This window comes from Peromyscus eremicus, chromosome 9 (assembly GCF_949786415.1).
Source record: "Peromyscus eremicus chromosome 9, PerEre_H2_v1, whole genome shotgun sequence".
Lineage (NCBI taxonomy): Eukaryota > Metazoa > Chordata > Mammalia > Rodentia > Cricetidae > Peromyscus > Peromyscus eremicus.
The window spans coordinates 82912997-82933004 of NC_081425.1; the positions used below are offsets into that span (position 1 = coordinate 82912997).

General features: G+C 50.2%; 1 protein-coding gene across 1 annotated transcript; it reads left to right on the forward strand.

Annotated features, from left to right (window-relative positions):
• Window positions 1-8518: 8518 nt before the first annotated feature.
• On the forward strand, window positions 8519-15210 carry Ppif (peptidylprolyl isomerase F). The gene is made up of 6 exons (XM_059274523.1): window positions 8519-8784; window positions 10101-10131; window positions 10612-10700; window positions 12409-12505; window positions 13131-13206; window positions 14330-15210. Exons 1-6 carry the CDS (start codon window positions 8581-8583, stop codon window positions 14463-14465), a joined length of 633 nt encoding a protein of 210 aa, XP_059130506.1. The 5' UTR covers window positions 8519-8580; the 3' UTR covers window positions 14466-15210.
• Window positions 15211-20008: the final 4798 nt, after the last annotated feature.

The following is a 20008-nucleotide window of genomic DNA, read 5'->3' on the forward strand; positions in this document are numbered from 1 at the left end:
TTCATCACAGCAACAGAAAGGTAACTAATACACCCTAGGGAGTATTGGAAACCGACCTGCCCAGACACACAAGGGAAGTACGCTCTGGATTCTTGATCTACCCGGGATCTACTCAGAAACAAGGCTAGGGGTGCTTCAGTTTGTCTTCCTTCCACCTGAGAGTCTTTGGCAAGTCTAGTGGAGATGACATCCTTGACATTACTTCTGAAGGGTGTTGACTCAGAACAGGGACAGATGGGAAAACAAGAAAGATAGAAACACAGACCGCTCTGGCCCTGTTGTGCCTATGGCACCTTTCACAGCATGGATGGGTTTTAAAAGGTTGGCCATTGTTAGGGTTGGGTCTGAAATGTTCCCTACAGCCTGATGTGTTTGAACACTTGACTACCACATGGTAGCCCTGTTTGGGAGAGGCTGTAGGACCTGGCTGGTGGAGGCAGGTCACTGAAGGTGGGCTTGCTTCCCGTCCTATTCTGTTTCCTGACCAACCAAGGTATAAGACTTGCCACTACACGCTCCTTCTGCGTTGGCCAGAGGTGTCCCTGCTGCCACGACTCCCTTGCCATAATGGACTGTACCCAGAGCAAGGTGCCTTTCCCTTAAGCTGTTTCTGCTAGGTGTTTTGCCCCATTAATGGGAACTGCAACTAACCGTGTCTCCAAACACTTCCATGCTTTTCCTTACACTTCATGCTTAGAGAGCATGGGCTATTTTGAAACCGGTAACCATATCAACATTTCCTCCTGGCTTTTACGGTTTCATACTGAACTTTGTTGGCCAGTCTGCCAATAAAAGGCTTTGAGCTTGCACTTAGAGGCCTTGCTCTGCATTTGATGCTCCTCCAAGCAGCCTCCATTGAAGTGGCTTAAACCACAGTCTCAGAACTGAAAAGAACCTCCGAGGTCACCTTGGATCACCACACACCCTGAACAAGCATACTATATGTAGTATTTCTTGCACACCTTCAGTCACGGGGAGCTTATTACTTCAAAGTACTGCAGTATTGCCAAGTGATGGGAAGCTCTTTCAGCTACATTAATGCAAACTTGGCTCTGGGCAGGCCTATGGTGGACCACTGTGACTCTGTCTCCATACAGCGCTTGTCTCTCTGGAAATGGCAACATGCCCCAGTCCCCTCGAAATCTGCTCCCCACACCCTGATTCACAGGGTCCCTGTTTCCTTCCTCTGGGGCCAATTCTGCTGAAGACAGTCCCCAAGGAGCTAAAGCCTCCGTGTGGTCTCCCGAGGTACCTGGGTGAGCCTAGGACCTGTGATCTATACACTCTGTCTTAGGTATGCAGCCTGTGGTAGCTAAATATCAGAAATGTCTGTCACAGAGATTGAGATTTCTCTCAGCCTGACCTCCTGACCTTTTGTACTAAATAAAATTCAACAACAACAGCATTATCAGGAGGAATCAAGTTTAGGCCCTAGGCAGAGCTGGCCCGGAACTCAGACTGTGGCCCACACGCTTAACAGCTAGTTAGTTTTGACTGGCTCGTGTCACTCCCATAAGTTTTAGAGGCCACATTCATAAAGAGCAGAATCACACTAGTATGTATCCTCCAGGGCCAGGCACACTGGTGACCAATGGTGGGTGATAGTGATTAGGAGGTAGACAGTATTGATTAGCACATAAACACTGCGGAGAGAAGGGGGTCTATTCTAACAGAGGAAGGAAAGACCTCCAATGTAGTAAGCGAGGCTGAGAGGACCCAGTCAGTAGATTGAAGAAAACTACATGTGCCAACAGACCGCAGGAAGGGAGGGAAGCTGTAGAATTACAGGCTGTTGATTTCTGTGGTGGGCGGAGCTCGGGCAAGCAGCACTGGCAAAGGCCCAAGCCCCACGTCTAAGCAACCTGGCAGTGGGACCCCCCCCCCCCACACACACACACACCTTGCTTTGGGATACTGGAGCATTGAAAATGCTACGGTAAAGCATGAAAAGTAAATAAAGGTGGGGATGTTGCCTGCACGAAAAATAACTCAGGGCTGGCTCCTGTTGACTCTGGGTGTGAACTGTGCCTATAAGTGTATTCAGGGTAGCAGGCTTATGTAGTGCTCAGCTGTTGGAGGCCATGTGGCTGGGGACTGGTAGTATAGGTTCTCCAGGGAAAGAAGGCCCGGACATGGGAAGAGAGTACAGGATGTGCACTGATCTGGGCCTGGGTTCAAGTCTAAGCCAACCTCCTGGGACCCTTCTTTACAGAGTTACCAAGACTAGCTGAAGCCTGGTGGTGGTGGTGGTGGTGGTGGTGGTGGTGGTGGTGGTGGTGGTGACACATGCCTTTAATCCCAGCACTTGGGAGGCAAAGGCAGGCGGATCTCTGTGAGTTCAAGGCCAACCTGTACTGGAACAAATTGAGTTGTTCCAGTACAGCCAAGACTGCTGCACAGAGAAACCCTGTCTCGGAAAAAAAAAAAAAATACTAACAAAAAACAACAGACTAGCCCAGCTGGGTGTGGTGGTACACAGTTCTAACCCCAGCACTCAGGAGGCAGAGGCAAGTGCATCTCTGTGAGTTCATGATCAACCTGGTCTACATAGCAAGTTCTAAGATGGCCAGAGCTGCCTAGAGAGACTCTGTCTCCAAAAAAAACAGACTAGCTGGGATGGTGAATCTATGTGACTAAGCAATGTCGGGCTAGCTGAACAAAGGCTATGTGGGTGGAGCAATGGCATCTGACATACTCTACCTCAGAGGTGTCACGGGGACCCACCAGGACCTGCAGAAAGACACACAATTAAGACAGGATGGGAAGAACTCCACCTTCTACTTCATCCTCGTCAGACCTTGGACAAATAGCTAACCCTCTCTGGGCCTCCATTCTTTCACTTGTAAGACAGGGATAGTAATCTCCCGGGCCCTTCTGAGGCTAGGGGTGACATGTTTGATGCAAAGCCCAGTGTCAACGAGTTAGCTGCGATTCCCAAACAGCTCAGCTTAACCTCCTTAAGCCTTCCTCCAGCACTCTCTCTCTCTCTCTCCCCTCCCCCAAGCTCCTATTCGTTTCCTTTAGAGAAACAATATAAATTGGCTGAGCAAGAGATAAGCGAGTCTCCTTTGGTTGAGCCCATTCTCCCTGCCTGTGCCCATGTGGTCTCTGCCAAGAGCAGCTGGTGACACCAACTGTTAGGTACGGAGCAATGGGATCCTCTAAGGGCTGTGTCTGAGGCGGGATGCTTCAGGGATTAGCAGCCTATAGCTGCAGAGCGTGGGACCCAGCACTTGGTGACTTCAAATGACGAAAAAGCACTATTCCAGTTTTTGCAGCCATGGACGAGCTGGGGGCCTCTGCTCAGGAAGCTGCAGGCCAGAGTGAGCTGGGGATACAGTCACCCCCAAGGCTCTTCTGGAGGTGAGGACCAACTTTCAAACACGCTCATGTGGTGAATGGAAGGCTGCAGAAGACACACATCCAAGATCTTGCATGTAGCCACTGTCGGGTTGGTTCCTCTCCACAGGGCCTAGGCGCTTGTGTCCTTCCGTGATATGATAGATAGTGGGGTGTGTGTGTGTGTGTGTGTGTGTGTGTGTGTGTGTGTGTGTGTGTAAGAGAAAGACACAGAGGGGAGAGAATGAATGAGAGGAGCTGGGGGAAAATAAAAACACAAGTTCAGAGAAGAAATTCCGGATTCACAAATGATCTTGGGTGCACCTTTTCCATAGGCTGTGATCCGTCCATTACAATCGGGTCATTAGATCAAGCCCATCCTCACAGAGAGTTGTGTGTGTCTCCGAGATCCCCCGGACCAGTTTACAGACTGCCTGCCTCTGTGGGGGTGGGAAGAATCCCTTTTGTAGTATAGCTTTTTTCTATACACTGGAAAGAGCTCTGCTGACTCCTGGGTAGCCTCCCCCTGCCATGACTTAGAGTCTGGTAACCTTCATGGAATAAGGATGCAGGCCAGGCCAGCTGGCCTCACTGACTGCATGGGATGACTAAAGGCTGAGTTCTACTCTTGCATGTGTAGAGCTTCCAAATTGGATGTGGAGGGTGGAGCAAGGATGGGACTGGGATTTCTCTAAGGGAGCCATGGGTAAGCAGAGCAAAACTCCATCATAAAACCCCCAAGGACCCTAACTAAGGTCCTGATATCATGCTATCAAATCCACCCTTCTATCTAGACGTGGTGGGACACCCTATGATTCCAGTGCCCAAGAGACAGGAGGAAAGTGAGTTTGAAGCTGGTGTGGCTTCCATAATGCGTTGAGACTGTCTCAAAAGCTGAGAAACCACTACCAACAGCCAAACTCCCACCTTTATCTGATTCTTCCAATGGCCTGGACAGGAAAGCATTCATCCATTCACTCATTCATTCATTTATTTCTCACTCATTCCTTCGCTGAGCCCCTCACACATTCAAGTTCCATTCTATTTAACAGGAGCACTTCTCTGAGATATCTATTATTCACTCCTCTGTGCAGATGAGGAAACCGAGCCTCAAAGAAGCAAAACCAGGCAAAACACCTCTGGGAACATACACGGCCCTCAGGATGAAACCACACCCTGTGCCCACATAGGGCACCTGCTGTCACCCTAGTGCTTCCTGCACAGCCTCTCAAAACAATCCTAATTTATGTGACAGCCACAGCATCCACCTCTGCCTCACACACCTGCATGCACCGTCACGTCACGCTCCATGGCACCTGCCTTGTCTAGGTGTTGGATATGGTTTTCATGTCTTATTTCATGCGTAATTTTATTTTAAAATGAACTCCCAAACTGAGCAAGGTGGCAAACCCCGGAAATGTGTAAACTGAAGCAGTCTGTAGACTGTGCCTCCCTGTGCTTGGGAGGCACAGGCATGAGAATTTATGGAAGTTCAAGGCCAGCCTGATGTACTTAGTGAGCTATAGGCCATTCAGGTCTATACAGAAAGACTCTGTCTTAGTCAACTGAAGAAAAAGCAAACAAAAACCAAAAAAGAAAGAAAGAAAGAAAGAAAGAAAGAAAGAAAGAAAGAAAGAAAGAAAGAAAGAAAGAAAAAAAGGAAATAGTTCCCAATGTTCTTAAAAACTAGATTTTGAGCCTGGGGATGGGGCTCAACTGGTGTAGTGCTTGCCTAATGAGGCCCCAGGTCTGATCCCCAACACCATTTAAGGCAGGTGTGGTGGTACACACTTGTCATCCCAACACTCATCAGGGAGACAGGAAGGTCGGAAATTCAAGATCATCATCAGTTACATAGCTAGCTGGAAGCTAGCCTGGGCTACATAAAACCCTGATTCAAAAGGGAGTTTCTGGAGAGACAGCTCAATCATTAAGAGCCTTTACTGTTCTTCCAGAGGACCCAAGTTCAGTTTCCAGCATCCAAATTAGGTGGCTTACAATTGTTCAGGGGAATCTGATGCCCTCTTCTGGCCTCCATGGGCACCTGCACTCATGTGCACATATCCACACAGAGGTACACACATACATATACAGTTTTAAAAAGAGATTTGCTGGAGACTTCAGGTGTTCTGCTCTTATTGGACAGTGTGGGCCTAGCTGGCTGTGCTGCTCCCACAGTCCCACCTGCGGGTCTCTCTAGCTGGAGCGTGCCTCAACCACTAGGATAGCATTTATCATTTTCCACTCCCTCCTTGTCCTTCCCAGCTTGCATTACTCTTGGCTCCCACGGGCAACTGAGTTTACAACGCTAGAACATGATTTTGATGCCAGTCTCTCCTGACTGCCCTTTGGCTCTGTGAGGCCCAAGCATGTTGTCACAGGGTCCCAGGGAACATCAACTGTCAGCACTCTTACATAAGAAGCCACCTGGGCAGTTTGGGGAGTAACTTCCAAAGACGGCCCAATCTATAAGAGGAGGAGCCAACTGAGGATGTACTCTCAGCTGGGCCCCATATCCTCAGGGCTGGGCATGTGCCTAGCCACAGCTCAGCTTAGGGACTGCCTCTCCTGACACCAGTGAGGACAGGATAGGTAGGAATGATGCCAGAATCCAGCCTGTGGTAAAGATGGAAGTTTTCCCTGGCTCATTCAAGGGAAGAAAGTATGACAGAGTAACACAAAGGAAGGAAGAGGAGGGAGCATTGTAGCAGCCACGGCTCTCAGTACTGCCCACATCTGACCTCGGTCTGGCCTTTAGAGAGCTCTGTGACCCTCCTCTCGTGGCATTTTCAGTTCGTGTTCAAGATAAAGAAGATGCCCTGACTAACGCCAGCCTGGATGGTTGCTGGGCTCGTTCTTCTCCCAGAATAACCTCTTCCCATTCATTGTACCCAGAGGTGGTCATGTCCAGGCTGACTCCCCACGGTGGCAATCACCTCCCCATGTCCCCTGTGCTCCATGACTCCCGGTTACCTCCTTTTCTGTCTTCCTGTGCTGACCCTCCAAGACTTCTCTCCTGCCCTTTCCCCGTCTCGCTCCCCAGTGACAGCCAGGAGGGTTTGCCATGCAATAGCCCTGACCTTGAAGTCAGACAGACTGGTCTCAGCCCAACACACTGCCCCTGACAGTTTTCACTACTGCAACGTGGGGCCTGGGAAAGGGGGCTGCTTCCTGGACCGCAAAGCTGGTGGGTGAGGTCTGAGGCTGGGGGAGGCTGGGAGAGGGGAGGGAGTCATTTGAATGAAGGCAAGTTCTCTTCTGGGGTGGGACTGTGCATACTTTTTCACAGTAGGAGATAAATGAAATGAAATAAATAAAATGAAAAGAAATAAATTGGGTTTTGTTGTTGTTGTTGTTGTTTTGAGACAGGGTTTCTCTGTGTGGCTTTTGTAGCTAGAGTTTTCCTGCCTGGCCAAATCTCAAATTTTCCTGTCAGGACAAATTTCTCTCACCTGCCAGTCCCACAGCCGCTCAGACCCAACCAAGTAAACACGGAGACTTATATTGGTTACAAACTGTATGGCCGTGGCAGGCTTCTTGCTAACTGTTCTTACAGCTTAAATTAATCCATTTCCATAAATCTATACCCTGCCACATGGCTCGTGGCTTACCGGGATCTTCACATGCGGCTTGTCATGGTGGCAGCTGGCAGTGTCTCTCTGACTCAGGCTTCCACTTCCTAGCTTTATTCTCCTCCTTGTCCCGCCTATACTTCCTGCCTAGCCAATGGCCAATCAGTGATTTATTTATTGACCAATCAGCAACACACTTGACATACAGACCATCCCACAGCAGGCTTTTGGAACCTGTCCTGGAACTCACTTTGTAGACCAGGCTGGCCTTGAACTCACAGATAGCACTCTGCCTCCCAAGTGCTGGGATTAAAGGCGTGAGCCATCACTGCCTGGCTTGAAAATAAATAAATTGTTAAGAAAAAAGAGGACACTCTGTGGGGTTGGGTGGGCTCCACCCCTAGACTGGGGCTTGGGAAACAACCTGTCAGGGTAGTAGCAGAAAGCGTTGGGCTGACAAAGCATTGGGCTGTGAACCCTCACAAGAGAGGTCAGGCAAGCGTGTGTATGTGTGAGGCAGGGAGCATGCCCTGACTTCATGGATTTGCTTGGACCAGCCTGGCTGCTGGATGCCTTCCCACAAGTTGACTCGTAGATGGGGCAGGCCAGGCTCCCCTGCTCCCAAGGCTCAGCTCCTCTCCTTCTCTTATCCCTTAGGCCTGTTAAGACTTTGCAGTAGAGATCCCCCACCCCCACCCCACCCCAAACTGTATTCTGAAGCCATAGTCGCATCGGTCAGTCTAGGCTTATGCCCATCACTGTTGTCTGTGGAACAGCGTTTAGCAGTGAACAAATGCTTCTCTCATTTATTTATCCCTAGAACGGGTGTGAAAAAAAAATCAGGGTAAATTTCTCATTGCTCCCTTGCAGAAGGACTGGTGCAAGCCAGCAGTAGGGAACCAGGGTTCTCTAGTCCTAGCTAGAGCTTTTTTCTCTCCGAGCCTCAGTTTCCCAACTGTAAAGTATGCTGTTGGCCCACGTGTCCTGGTTTGCTGGCATTCATTTGCTTCCCAGAGCCTTTCCTTCTCCATCATACACTGCCAACTTCCTGGCATCTCTTAAGACTGGTTGCTTAAGAAGTTACCTAATCCAGCACCTTCCTGGCCTGGCTGGAGGTGGTGGAAATAAGGACTGTCATCCTGGGACTGAAGCCTGGCAGACGCACCATTGAGCAAGCCGCATTTTCAGTCCTGCTGGCGGAGGGTCAGATCTCTAGAAGCAAACGGAGACGGATTCAGCCCAGGGTCCGCAGGCCTGAGGTTACTTGTGGGTGTCATGGAAGGTCTCTCCGCTTATCTGTTCTTTCTGTTATTTTCCCCTTTCTAATCCCCTTCGGATCCCCTCGTCTTTCTGACTCCCAGGGTCAGCATCTCTCTGGAGGCGCTCTCAAACGACTTCCCACCTCTGTGTGCTTAGATGGAGGTGGAGGTGGGGGGAATTACACACGAACTGGTTGCGCTGCCCGATGAAACCAGCAGGGGTCGCTAGCGAACAGGCTCTGAGGGGGGCGTGGCGGAGGCGTGCGTGAGGGGGCGTGGTCCCGAAGCCAGCCGGCCAATAAAGGCGGCGGCGCGTGGCCTAGGTATCGCTTCCTGGGTCGTGTGACCTTGGTTGTGGCTCCTCTGAGTTCTTCCGCGCGCTTCGCCCGACCCGCGACCCGCGACCCGCGATGCTGGCGCTGCGCTGCGGCCCCCGCCTGCTCGGCCTGCTCTCTGGCCCGCGCGCCGCGCCGCTGCTCCTCTCCGCGACCCGCGCCTGCAGCGACAGCGGAGCACGCGACCCGAACTCCTCCTCCTCCTCCTCCTCCCGGAACCCGCTCGTGTACTTGGACGTGGGCGCCGATGGGCAGCCGCTCGGCCGCGTGGTGCTAGAGGTGAGGACCCCGGACCCGACCAGCCCGGCTTGGGCAGACCTTACTACTCGGGTCCCGTTCTGTGCCTGGCACGCCGGGTGACCTTGGGCCTCTCACTTCCAAACCCTGGGCCTCAGTTTCCTTGTCTTAGAGAAGCGACATCAGTTTGGTCTGTTCCAGGGCGCTTCAACACCCTAAGGAGTGAAGTCGAGAGGGAGAGCTGGTGTGGAGGAAAAAGTCAAGGTCAGATAGCACTGAGTGACAGCCCACTGGCGGGCCAGGGCCGAGGTTGGGTTTCCGAGACCCTCTGCGTCCGAGGCTGGACCCAGGGCTGGATCCAGGGCTCTAGGTGGGCCAGGCGTCTGAGGCCCAGGTGTTGCCCGGTGCTCACATAGTGGCCTGCCTGAGTTTAAGGCCCAGCGCACTCCGGATCCGCCCCCGAGGCCTGGCTCCTTAGGAAGAGGCACCTGGGAATGCAAGTGGGAGTGTGGTTCGACAGGGAGCCCAACCCTTTCCACTCTCTGAGGTCCACACTCAGCTCTAGCTCCTGTCCGAACCTTAAAAAGAAAAGCAGGAAACCGTCAAAAGGTGTCGGGAGGCCCTAGTGCTGCCTTCAGGCTGTTCCACTTTTAAACAAAGGGACCAGTTAGTGTTGACTGATCGACTTATTGAAGGGGGGGGGGCGCTGCCATTTATTGTTACGCCTCACTTTCCCCTGTGGAAGACGAAAAGTACCTCCCTAACCCCATTTGGTGAAGAGAGATTTTTGTTGTTGTTGTTGTTGTTGTTGTTGTTCTGTGTAGCTCTGTCTGTCCTGGAACTCACTCTGTAGACCAGGCTAGCCTTGAAATCAGAGATCCACCTGCCTCTGCCTCCTGAGTGCTGGGGAAAAAGCATGTGCCACCACCAAGGGATTCTTAAGAGAAGCTGAGAGGCAAGAGGCTGCAGTCATTCCTTAACTGTCCCCTCCTTCCCTTCTGTGAGCCTCAGTTTCTCTCTGCACTGAGGAATGGTAACAGGTTCTGCTATGATACTCTTGGTCCGGGGACCCATGCTTAGGGCCTCCAACTGCCAATTCTGTCCCCGGAAGTGGGCCAGGATGACACTGGTCTCTTCTGATAGATAAGAAACTGAGGCTGCCTCCAGCAAGCCTTAGGTTCAGGAAGCAGCTGCCAGGAACGATAGCTGTTCTAGAAGGGTTGGTGGTCATAGGAGAGGAATGGTCCCTGTGGTTCTTTCTCATGATGCCTTGGCCACTGGGTGTGAGTGGTCGGGGGCTCTGTCCGGCACCTGCTTCTGGACTAACCACTCTCTTTTGTTCCTTTTCCTTCCCATAGCTAAAGGCAGATGTCGTGCCAAAGACAGCAGGTAAGGCAGAGGTAGAAGTGAGCCACACGAGGCTGATGGGCTTGGGGTTGGAGTGAGGGCTCAGACTACGACAGTGTGGGGGTTTCAGCCTAAGCCCAGCTGCTGGGTTCCCCGAGGCAGCCTTTGTCCGTCTCTGGACCTTGCTGACAGCTCTGCTAACCAGTCTGAGAGTGGCTAGACAGCTCAGAACCAGGGGAAGGCCCGTGTAAGCTCCCAGAGAGAGCTTCCAACCCCCTCCTGCCCGATGGCACAGGGCAGGGTTAGATACATAGTCTCTGGGCTGCTTGCCATGTTATCTTGGCTGGCACAGCTTAGAGCTTGTATTCTAGTCCTAGTGTTTGCTACTGGGTCAAAGCAGGAAGTATGTGATTAGGGGTGGACTCAGGAGGAGGGGCGGGGTCTTTCCATACACATAGCTCACCTGGGGGATTGGCGGGGAGGGCTGGCCTGCCCTTACCCTGCCTCTCCCTCTTTCTTCAGAGAACTTCAGAGCCCTGTGCACTGGGGAGAAGGGCTTCGGCTACAAAGGCTCCACCTTCCACAGAGTGATCCCAGCCTTCATGTGCCAGGTAACGGTAACATGGCCTCCGCTGTGAACGGAGCTGGCAGTGGAGATGCCCAGGGGGTGGTGAGGATCACTGGTAAGCAAGCAGGGGCCTGGTGCATGGAAGGGACACAGAAGTCTGCTGGTGGAGGTGGACCTTAAGGCTCTGAAGGTTTCTCCGGTCCCCCCTGGCCCCACGGTCCCGCAGCCACTTATAAAATAATCACTCAGAGGCTTAATATTAATTATCAACTGTATGGCCTTTGGCAGGCCTCTTGCTAGCTAGTTCAGTTTAACTCAACCCATAACTATTAATCTGTGTACTGCATGTGTTCCGTGGCTTTACCTGCATCCCGTTACATGTTGTTCCTAGGATGGCAGTTGGTGTCTCTCCCACCTTAGCCCCTCTTCTCTCTGTCTCTCTCCTTGCATTTCCCACCTGCCTCTAAGCTGCCTTGCCATAGGCCAAAGCAGCTTATTTATTAGCCAATGGGGACAACATAGATTCACAGTGTACAGAAAGACATTCCCCAGCAGCCACCAGAGTTGGACAGTCTCTAACCTTGGCCTTCTGTGTGCCCCTGAGCACTGGGCCTGGGAGAAGAGGGGATGGGAGGAAGATGGCTAAGTCAGGATCACACATGCCTGGACTTAGAGGTGCCTTCCTGCTAAAGGGCCTTTTCCCTGTTAAATGAACACATTCTGTAGGCACCTGTTCTTGTTTTACAGACATGGAAGTATGGCTGCGTGAGGTTTGGGGATAGGTGTTAGTAACAAAAACTTCTTGGGCAGACTCGAGGTCAGGGGTTAAGGTGTGGAGACCAGAAGAGCTAGAGATGGGCATAGATGGCATGGCCTCTCTGAAGTCCTTTCTGCCTATTTGGGTTGGGCCAGTGCCTGCTGACACTCTGTTGTGCCTGGTTACACATTGGGTGTGACAGAGTGAAAGAGAGGCTGACAGGGCTAGGGTGGGGATGAACCCACCCAAGCCCTGTGACCTTTCTGCTACAGAGGGGGTGGTGGCTGAGGTAGGCACTAAGGTGGGCATCTGGAGTCAGGAAGGGACTTACTCCATCAGGCTTGCAGTAGTGGCCTCTGGAGGCACAGGCAAGGTGACTGGGGACACCGTATTGGTGTCAGTGGATGCTTTAGCTGGAGAGGGCAGTTTGTACCTCTCACTCGAGGGTCCTGTCTCAGAGAAACCACCGTGTGGCCATGGCCAACAACTGGGCACAGAACTGCTCTTGTACTCTTCCGGACAAGAACTCCATGCAGGTCTTCCCAGACTACCCGGACCTTGGGCGGGTTCTAAGGAAGGTTCCCAGCCCCTGTGCGCCATGTGTCTACAAAACCTTTGGGCTTGAGCTTGGGGAGGTTGATGCTGGGGCAAAGGAGGGCACTCAGCCTGGGGAACTGGCCTTTCCCCCAGCCCATCTCTGAGACCAGGACCCCTGATCACCTGCTTGTGACTCTTAGGAACTGAGGGTTGAAAATCAGAATATCTCAGGCATGTAGATTACTGAAAAACTAGCTCAGATAAGAAGCCAGACTTGTTAGGATGTGGCTCCAGACCCAGAGCTTGGTTTTAGCTTTGCCCATTTTATCTCAGGCACTCGATGGTTGTTGGCCCCTTTGCCTGTGGGTGGGCCTTGGGTGGGTTGGGGCTGCCTTCTTAGGGGACCCACACTGCCAGCTGTGTGGTAACCAGTTACAAGGTGTGTTGCTGTGTGCAGGCCGGCGACTTCACCAATCACAATGGCACGGGAGGGAAGTCCATCTACGGAAGCCGCTTTCCTGACGAGAACTTCACACTGAAGCACGTGGGGCCGGGTATGTGTGACTGTGAGCTCTTCTCTGGTGTCCTCTGCAGTTCATCCATCTGGATGCTGCCGCTCGGCTGCCCAGGGAAGCTGTGGTCCACCGTGGCCTGACGTCCCGTCATGCTCCTTAGCATCTGTTAGCATCCAGGCAGTTCAGCATTTCTAGCTTATTGGGTTTCCCTGTGGCCTTCTCATTTGTAACTCCGTAAAAACCAGACTTTCGACTGTAATTCCAGCACTTGGGAGGCTGAAACAGAAGAACCCAAAGGTTGAGGCCATCTTGGGCCACACAGTGAGACTTGTTTCAACAAACAAAAAACAAACTTCTCGATGGGAACTTGGTTGAGGAGTCTTTAAGCAGAACCCAGGGCGGAGTGTGGAGAGCCTAGAGGCCATATCTGGGGTTCCAATCAGCTCTCACACTGAGATCCCTGAAGTCCTTCCATCCTAGCCTTCCCATAGAAAGCTAGCTGGTAGTCAAGGCCCACGAGCTCCAGGGTCTGGATGTTAGCACTGGTTCTCTCTGGTTCCAGGATCTGCTGGTTCACTTGTCCTTGATGAGTGTGAGCCTTCCAAGAGCATCTCCGATGAGGGGCCTCCTAGGTGACACAGCCCCCCTCTGCTTTGTCTTACAGGTGTCCTTTCCATGGCGAATGCAGGCCCTAACACCAACGGCTCTCAGTTCTTTATCTGCACAATAAAAACAGACTGGTGAGTAGTCACATCGTAGGACCGCTAAGAATGGAACCAGAGGAGGTCTTTGTACAGTCGGGAGGGCAGTGTGCAGCTGGAGCACCTGCTCTGGGCCGGCGACTGCTTCTCACGGTTACTGAGGGACAATTTGGGGTGTCCTGTGACTATGTCACACCTGTGCTTTCCAGGGCTGCTGTTGGCTAGGATTTGATTTCTGTCGCACCTACACACACACACAAGAGGGTTCCTCTACCTACATTTGGGGAAATGCTTCAATAAGTGACCTCATGGTGGTCTGAGTAGAAGCCATTTTGTCTGGCTTAACCTGATGCTTCCTTGGCTTGCTTCCACCACAGAATGTGCTTGTGGAATCCTGGGTATTGAGGCAGGTTTCCCTCAAACACAGTTAGCATGGCTGCACCTGGCTCCCCAGCCCCTTCATGCCTCTTTCCCACAGGCCTGTGCTGTCTAGGAATGCCTTTTCCCTGGTAAAACTTGCACTAAGCAGTACCTTCTCTGCATTGAGTCCTCAATGTTGCAGACCGCAGGTCCCTGGCCTTGAGGGGCAGCAGCTGACTGAGAACTTTAGAAAGCCTGTTTTCACGATGTTAAGGAGACCTAAGTGGCAGGATGACATTTGCCAGCCTCAGCCTGTCATTGCTGGCTCCATCCTCTTTGCTCCTTCCATGGAAGCCGTAATGGGCCTTGCAGTCCTGCCCCCAGCTGTCATCATTCTTGGCTTTGCTGGAGCCAAGTCCCTTTTCTGTCCTTGGAAGTCACACATCAAGAGCTGCTCAACACCTCCAGGTTTCTTGTGCTTGTCCTGACGCTCAGTTTTCCTGCTGAACTAGTCCATTTGTACAGATGTCTTGCTTTTTTGCATAGCTCTGTGCCCATCATTTTCCTAGGTGGAATAGAACAGCTCACTTCTCATAGGTAAGGTCACCAAGGTTCAGATCAAACCGCCAGGTCAAAGGTGACAGAACACGTCCTGGGAGTCCGGCATCTGCTGGAGTGCGGCTGGGAAGCTCACAGAGCTTGATTAAAGGGGTTCCCTGTAAGAATTAGTACCTTTGGTGAATTCCATACTGGGTGGCCAAGGTGCTGCGTGTCTTCTCACTTGGCTCAACCCTCCTTGCAGGCTGGATGGTAAACATGTTGTGTTCGGCCATGTCAAAGAGGGCATGGACGTTGTGAAGAAAATAGAATCTTTCGGCTCAAAAAGTGGGAAGACATCTAAGAAGATTGTCATCACAGACTGTGGCCAGTTGAGCTAACTCACAGCCCAGGTGCTAGGGCAGGAGCAGCCAGCCATGTGTTAATTCACTCAGTGCTCCCAGCACAGGTCCCACGTCCCCTGCTGAGTATGAAGAAGGTCTTTCATAGGACTAGGCTGCTCTCAACGGTCCATCCTTCCTCAGATCCTGTTTCTGGGCATCAGTGTGGCCATCAGGCCATGCACCCTCAGCAAGAGGCCTCGTGATTGCCATTCGAGTGTGCCTTGGGCATTGGCATCGCTGACCAGTTAGCATCCAGGGACTTTTTCCTTTACCAGTGGGGACAGCAGTTGGGATTTAATGTTGTCTTCCTCATTGCAATAATTTAATAAGATCTCATAGAAACGAAACTGTGACACTAACTGCACTGTACTGTGTGTGACCTGAGTTGGCACAAGCCACAACCCCCGAGCCTGGCTTCTGAAACATAACTCAGGGCTCTTGTGAAAGTCTCAAGATCAATGCATTTCCTCCCGGTTACTGTGAATCCTGCTGGTTGGCTGCTGTGACTTTTGAAGGGAGCCTGTGGGATAGGAGCAGCTGGACCTGGGGGCAGACCTGTGAGCTATGGCTGTCTGCTCAATGTGAATTCCTGTGCTGAAAACGGCCCGTGTGCATACTGTCCTCAGGAGGAACACGTTCCTGGCAGGCTTTGCTTTTTCTGTATGTTAAATAAATCCTCTATCAATGATAATATATGTAAAAGATTTCTGGAACAGTCCTTTGTGTGATAATAAATCCTATTTTCTATAAAACTGCTGTCTCTGGCTTTAGAAAGAAATCTGAAACACAAGTGTTTGGGGTGTGTTTGTTTTTATGTTTGTTTTGAGAAAAGGTCTTGCTGTGTGGTCTGGACTGGCCTAGAACTTGCTGTGTATCCTTGGCTAGCCTCAAACTCTCGTGATCCTCCTGAATGCTGCTGGGATTACTGGCATGAACCATTGTATCCAGCTGGAGCCAACTTTCTAATTAGCATGTGTCAGGTTTGGTGCTTTGAACTGTTTTTTGTTTGTTTCTGGTGCTAGGGCCTGTGTGCATGCACGGCCCACCCTCAGCCCTCCGCTGAGGAGTTTTGTGTAGAACATCCCAGTTACTAGCGCAGAGACCTAGGAGACACTGTTGTTGCCATCTGTGCTGTGGAGATGATCCAAACAGGCTCGTAGTCTCCACACTCCCTGCCAGGAGCTCTACTCCGAGGCAGAGTCCAGCTCTGCTCAGTGACCAAGCTTCAGCTTCCCTCAGGTGCATAATGTGTGTGTGACACCTAGATCTCAAACTGGGTGTGGGCCGTGTCAGGTGCATGGCCTTGGGCCTGATGTCATCCTAGCAAGCTCTGGGTAATGACAAGAGAATGACACTTCCCATGTATCAGATCCTTAGGAAAGGGGTCTTGCCTAAGCAAGGAGCTGACGTCACTGAAAGTTAGGGGTGTGTTTCCCTGTCCATGCTGGGCCTCTGAAACTGGGAATTCTTCATATTGCTGAATTCTCAGGAAGGGCAGGATTGGGGCAAGCAGATGACTAAGAATTTCCTTAGGTGGGCAGGGACATGGCAAGTCAGTAGCTCCTAGAGAAGGGATTTGGGCTGTGGCTGGGGTGAGTAATGCCTTCATTTGGTATGGAATTCCTGAGTCAGTGGTGTGAGGTTACGGGTGGGCCTGGTCACGCTGAGGTCATAGTGGCCAGGCTGAGTCCTTCAGGGTCATGGCGTTTCCATGAAGTCAGAGCTCCGCTCCATGGGTTGGGAGCTTGACTAGACTAGTAGTTTCAAAGCAGTTCTGAGCGCATCAGCCATCCTCAGGACACCCAGGTGTGATGGTGTGGACCCTGGGGCCCGTGTCTCCACGGTACTCTCCAGTTCTTTCTACAGTGGGGCTGCCGAGGGATTTCTCTTGAGAAGCAGACCTCGGCTGAGTAATAACTGCCATTGCTCATGCAGTACAACAGCTTGCAGCTGAGTAAACTGAGGCTACAGGCTGGATTGAGATTAATCCGGTCAAGACAGTTGGCAAAGGGCAGAACCCTGAATTCTTGGTAGTGCAGAAAGTACACATAAAAGGATTCTTAGAGGGTCACACAGGCACTTTACCACTGAGCCCTGACCCCCAACACCTCTCCTCACCTTTTTATTTTCCATAACGGCCTTGAAGTTGCTCTATAGCCCGGGCTGACTTTGAACCTGTGATTCTTGGGCCTCAGCCTCTTGGGTACCTAGGATTATAGGCCTGTACCCAGTCCCCGCCCCCTTTAAGCAATTTACTTTAAAAATAAAGTGTTTTTAAAACATCTATTTATTTATAGATCTATATATTTACTTATTTTACGATTTATGTTATTTTTTTCTGGTGCTATGGGGTGAAGTCTGGGCCTTGCCGATGTAAGTGGATGCTCTGTCAGTGAGCTGTAGGTCAAAGATGTGCTGTCGCTGTCTCTGGAGTGGCTGACCTGGGGGGCTCCAGGTACCAGTGACAAGTCGAAGGGAAAGCCAGCCTCTTTGAGCTGTGCCCTGCCTACTGTCAATTTCTAAGGGGTCTCAGGTAGAAGGTGGCAAGGCTTGTGTTTTTTCTCACTGAGAATGTGTGTGCTGTGTCTCCATCCAGCGGAATCTAGGGGTACAGCAAGCATGCAAGAATTTTCTAGAACCCTGTCCCAAAGGCAAAGGCAAGGTCATCTTCTGCAGTCCTCTCAGCACTGCGGAAGGCCTAACAAGCTTTCGGGGGGTGGGGGTGTGCAGCACCGTTTGAAGTGACACCCTGGCTTGTTGCTGGCCAGTATCTCTCAGTACCTAATGTGGACATCAGTAGCCCTCAGTATCTAATTCATACAGAAGAGGTGAGCCTGCATGTGCTTCCTAGATGCCATCATATGGGACACCTTGTGTTTTCAAAAGCCCAAAACATCAGTTTTCTGAGTTGCATGATAGCTTTTCAGAATGACTTCACTGAGATAAGATTTGCATATAGTAAAATTCGCACATTTGAATTGTCCCATCAATGATTTTTGAAAACCACATCTCCTGAGTAATGACCGTCATTTAAAACACAGAAGCTCACTGTCTCTTCTGAACCTTCCCTCTACCTCTTTGTAGGTAGCCGCTGAGTTCTGTCACCCGTTCTAGGACTTAGTGTGGAAATGGTGTCAAACAGGAGCCACTGTTTTGGACCTGGCATCACTAGCCTAGTGCATGTGAGACTAACACTGTGGTTCTCAACCTGTGGGTCGCGACCCCTTTGGGGTCGACTGACACTTTCTCAGGGGTCATATATCAAATATTTATGATCCATAACAGTAGCAAGGTTATAGTTATGAAACAGCAGCAAAAATACTTTTATGGTTGGGGTCACCACAACATGAGGAGCTGTATTAAAGAGTCACAGCATTAGGAAGGTTGAGAACCACTGCTCTAGAACATGTCTGGGGTCTGCAGGACTTTGCATCATGAAAATCAGTTTCTGCAAATTTTTCCTAGGTGTAATAAGGCCTGGGACTCACAGCAGTGCCTGAGCTGCTTTCTTGAGACTGGTTTTTACCGGAGCTGGTTTTAAACTCCTGCACTCAAGAGAGCTTACGCTTCTGCTTTCCATATAGCCAGGACTGTGGGTGAATGCCGTGGGACACAGTAAAAGACACTTGCACTTTGCTCTCGAGTCATTTATTTATTTATTTACTTGCTTATTTGTATGTGTGTGTGTATGTATGTGTATGTGTGTGATGGCACTGGGGATCAAACTTAAGGCCTTACACAAGTATTCTGCCACTGAACTATAGCTTAGCTCAGCTGTGGCCTACTGAATGCAAAACCAACTGTGATTTAGCTCGGGGATGCTAGACTAGCTTAACATCAGAGAAATCAATTAATAGAATATTGTGATTTCATATATATATGAATATTCTAATTATATATAGTAGAATAAGACCCAAAAGTTACAGAATTTAATACTACAGAAGAAACATTTGTAAAACACAGAAACAGTATCAAGCTGCCTTCTAAACACTTCTCCTTATACAGACTAGTGCAACCCTCACCCCTCATGGGAGAAGCCTCTTCATGCAGTCATAAAAGACCATCAGTCAATCCGGACTCACACTAGTCAGAGTACAGAGAATATTTGACTGTGGAATGCTCAGCCTTAAATGGACATCTGTATTACACTCCCTCCCCATTTGGCTCAGGGAACATGTAGAAGATGAAACGGAAGGATTGTATGGATTTATATGTATATTTCTATTATATTGGAATATGATGCCATTTTGAGATTAAAAAAACCTAGGCTGTTGAGGTGGCTCTTCAGATAAACAGAGCCTTGCCACCAAGCCTGATGACTTACCTTTAAACCCTAGAACCTTACACACAATGGAAGGAGAGAACTGACTCCTGCAAGTTGCTTTCTGACTTCACATATGTGTTGTGTGACATGAGTGTGCTTATAACACCCATACACAATAGATAAATGTTTAAAAAAAAAGGGAATATAAATGGCTAGTACGCACATGAGAAAACACCATAAATCATTAGTCATCAGGGAAATGCAAATCAAAACTGCAATGAGATACTTCACACCCATTGGGATGGGTAATATTAAAAAGCCCGATAGTAGTAAGTGTTTGCAAGGGTGTGGACACAGTCTAACCTTCATGCACTGATGGTCCAGCCACCTGTTCCCTCAAATGATTAAACAGAGTCACCATTTACCCAAGAGAAATGAAAACGTATCCACACAATAAGTTGTGTGGCTGTTTAAAGTGTGGTTACTAGTACTGACCAAAAGTTAAAGACAGCCTAAACACCCATCTTCATGAGTTGAGCTGTGCCTGCTTACAAAAGATTATCACAGCTGGGCTTGTTGACTGTTGACATTCCATTATAGAAGGAGGGAACGGGGTCAGAGGGCAGGGGAGATGTTATGAGACTTCTCTCCTGAGTATCCAGCCACTTTCCCTAACTGGTTGTGTGCCGCTCTACCCTAATTGAACATGGCTTCAGGGTCTCAGGAAGGGACTAGGGTATAAGCTGGGGGGGGACTGAAAGAAGGGGACCTCCACCTGGGAAGCCACATGGAAGCCACAAACATGTTAAACACACATCTTCCACCGTGGCTACTTTGGGCCACCCACACTCTGGCCCATAATTTCTCTCCCATGCTCTGTAAGCAATCCTAATAAACTCATTGGTTCCCTAGGTGGATCTCTGGTAGAATCAAACTCTGGTTTGCCATTGGGATTATAAATGGAGAGGAGAGGAATTACTTAGTTATTCCCAAGGCAAAAATTAACAGCATATGAGTATGTGAGTATCTTCAGAGGCCAAAAGAGGGGTGTCGGATTCCCAGGAGTTAGACTTGTATGTGGTTGTGAGCCATTAGACATGGGCGTTGGAAACTGAACTCAGGTCCTCTGCAAGAGCAGCAAGCACTCCATATTGAAATGTTCAAGAATTGGCTCTGGGCATGGTCAAATATGACCATGACCATATTAACAACCATTTGATGTGTGAATTGTATGGAATGTGAACTGTTTCTTACTCAGTCTGCTTAGAAAGATGTC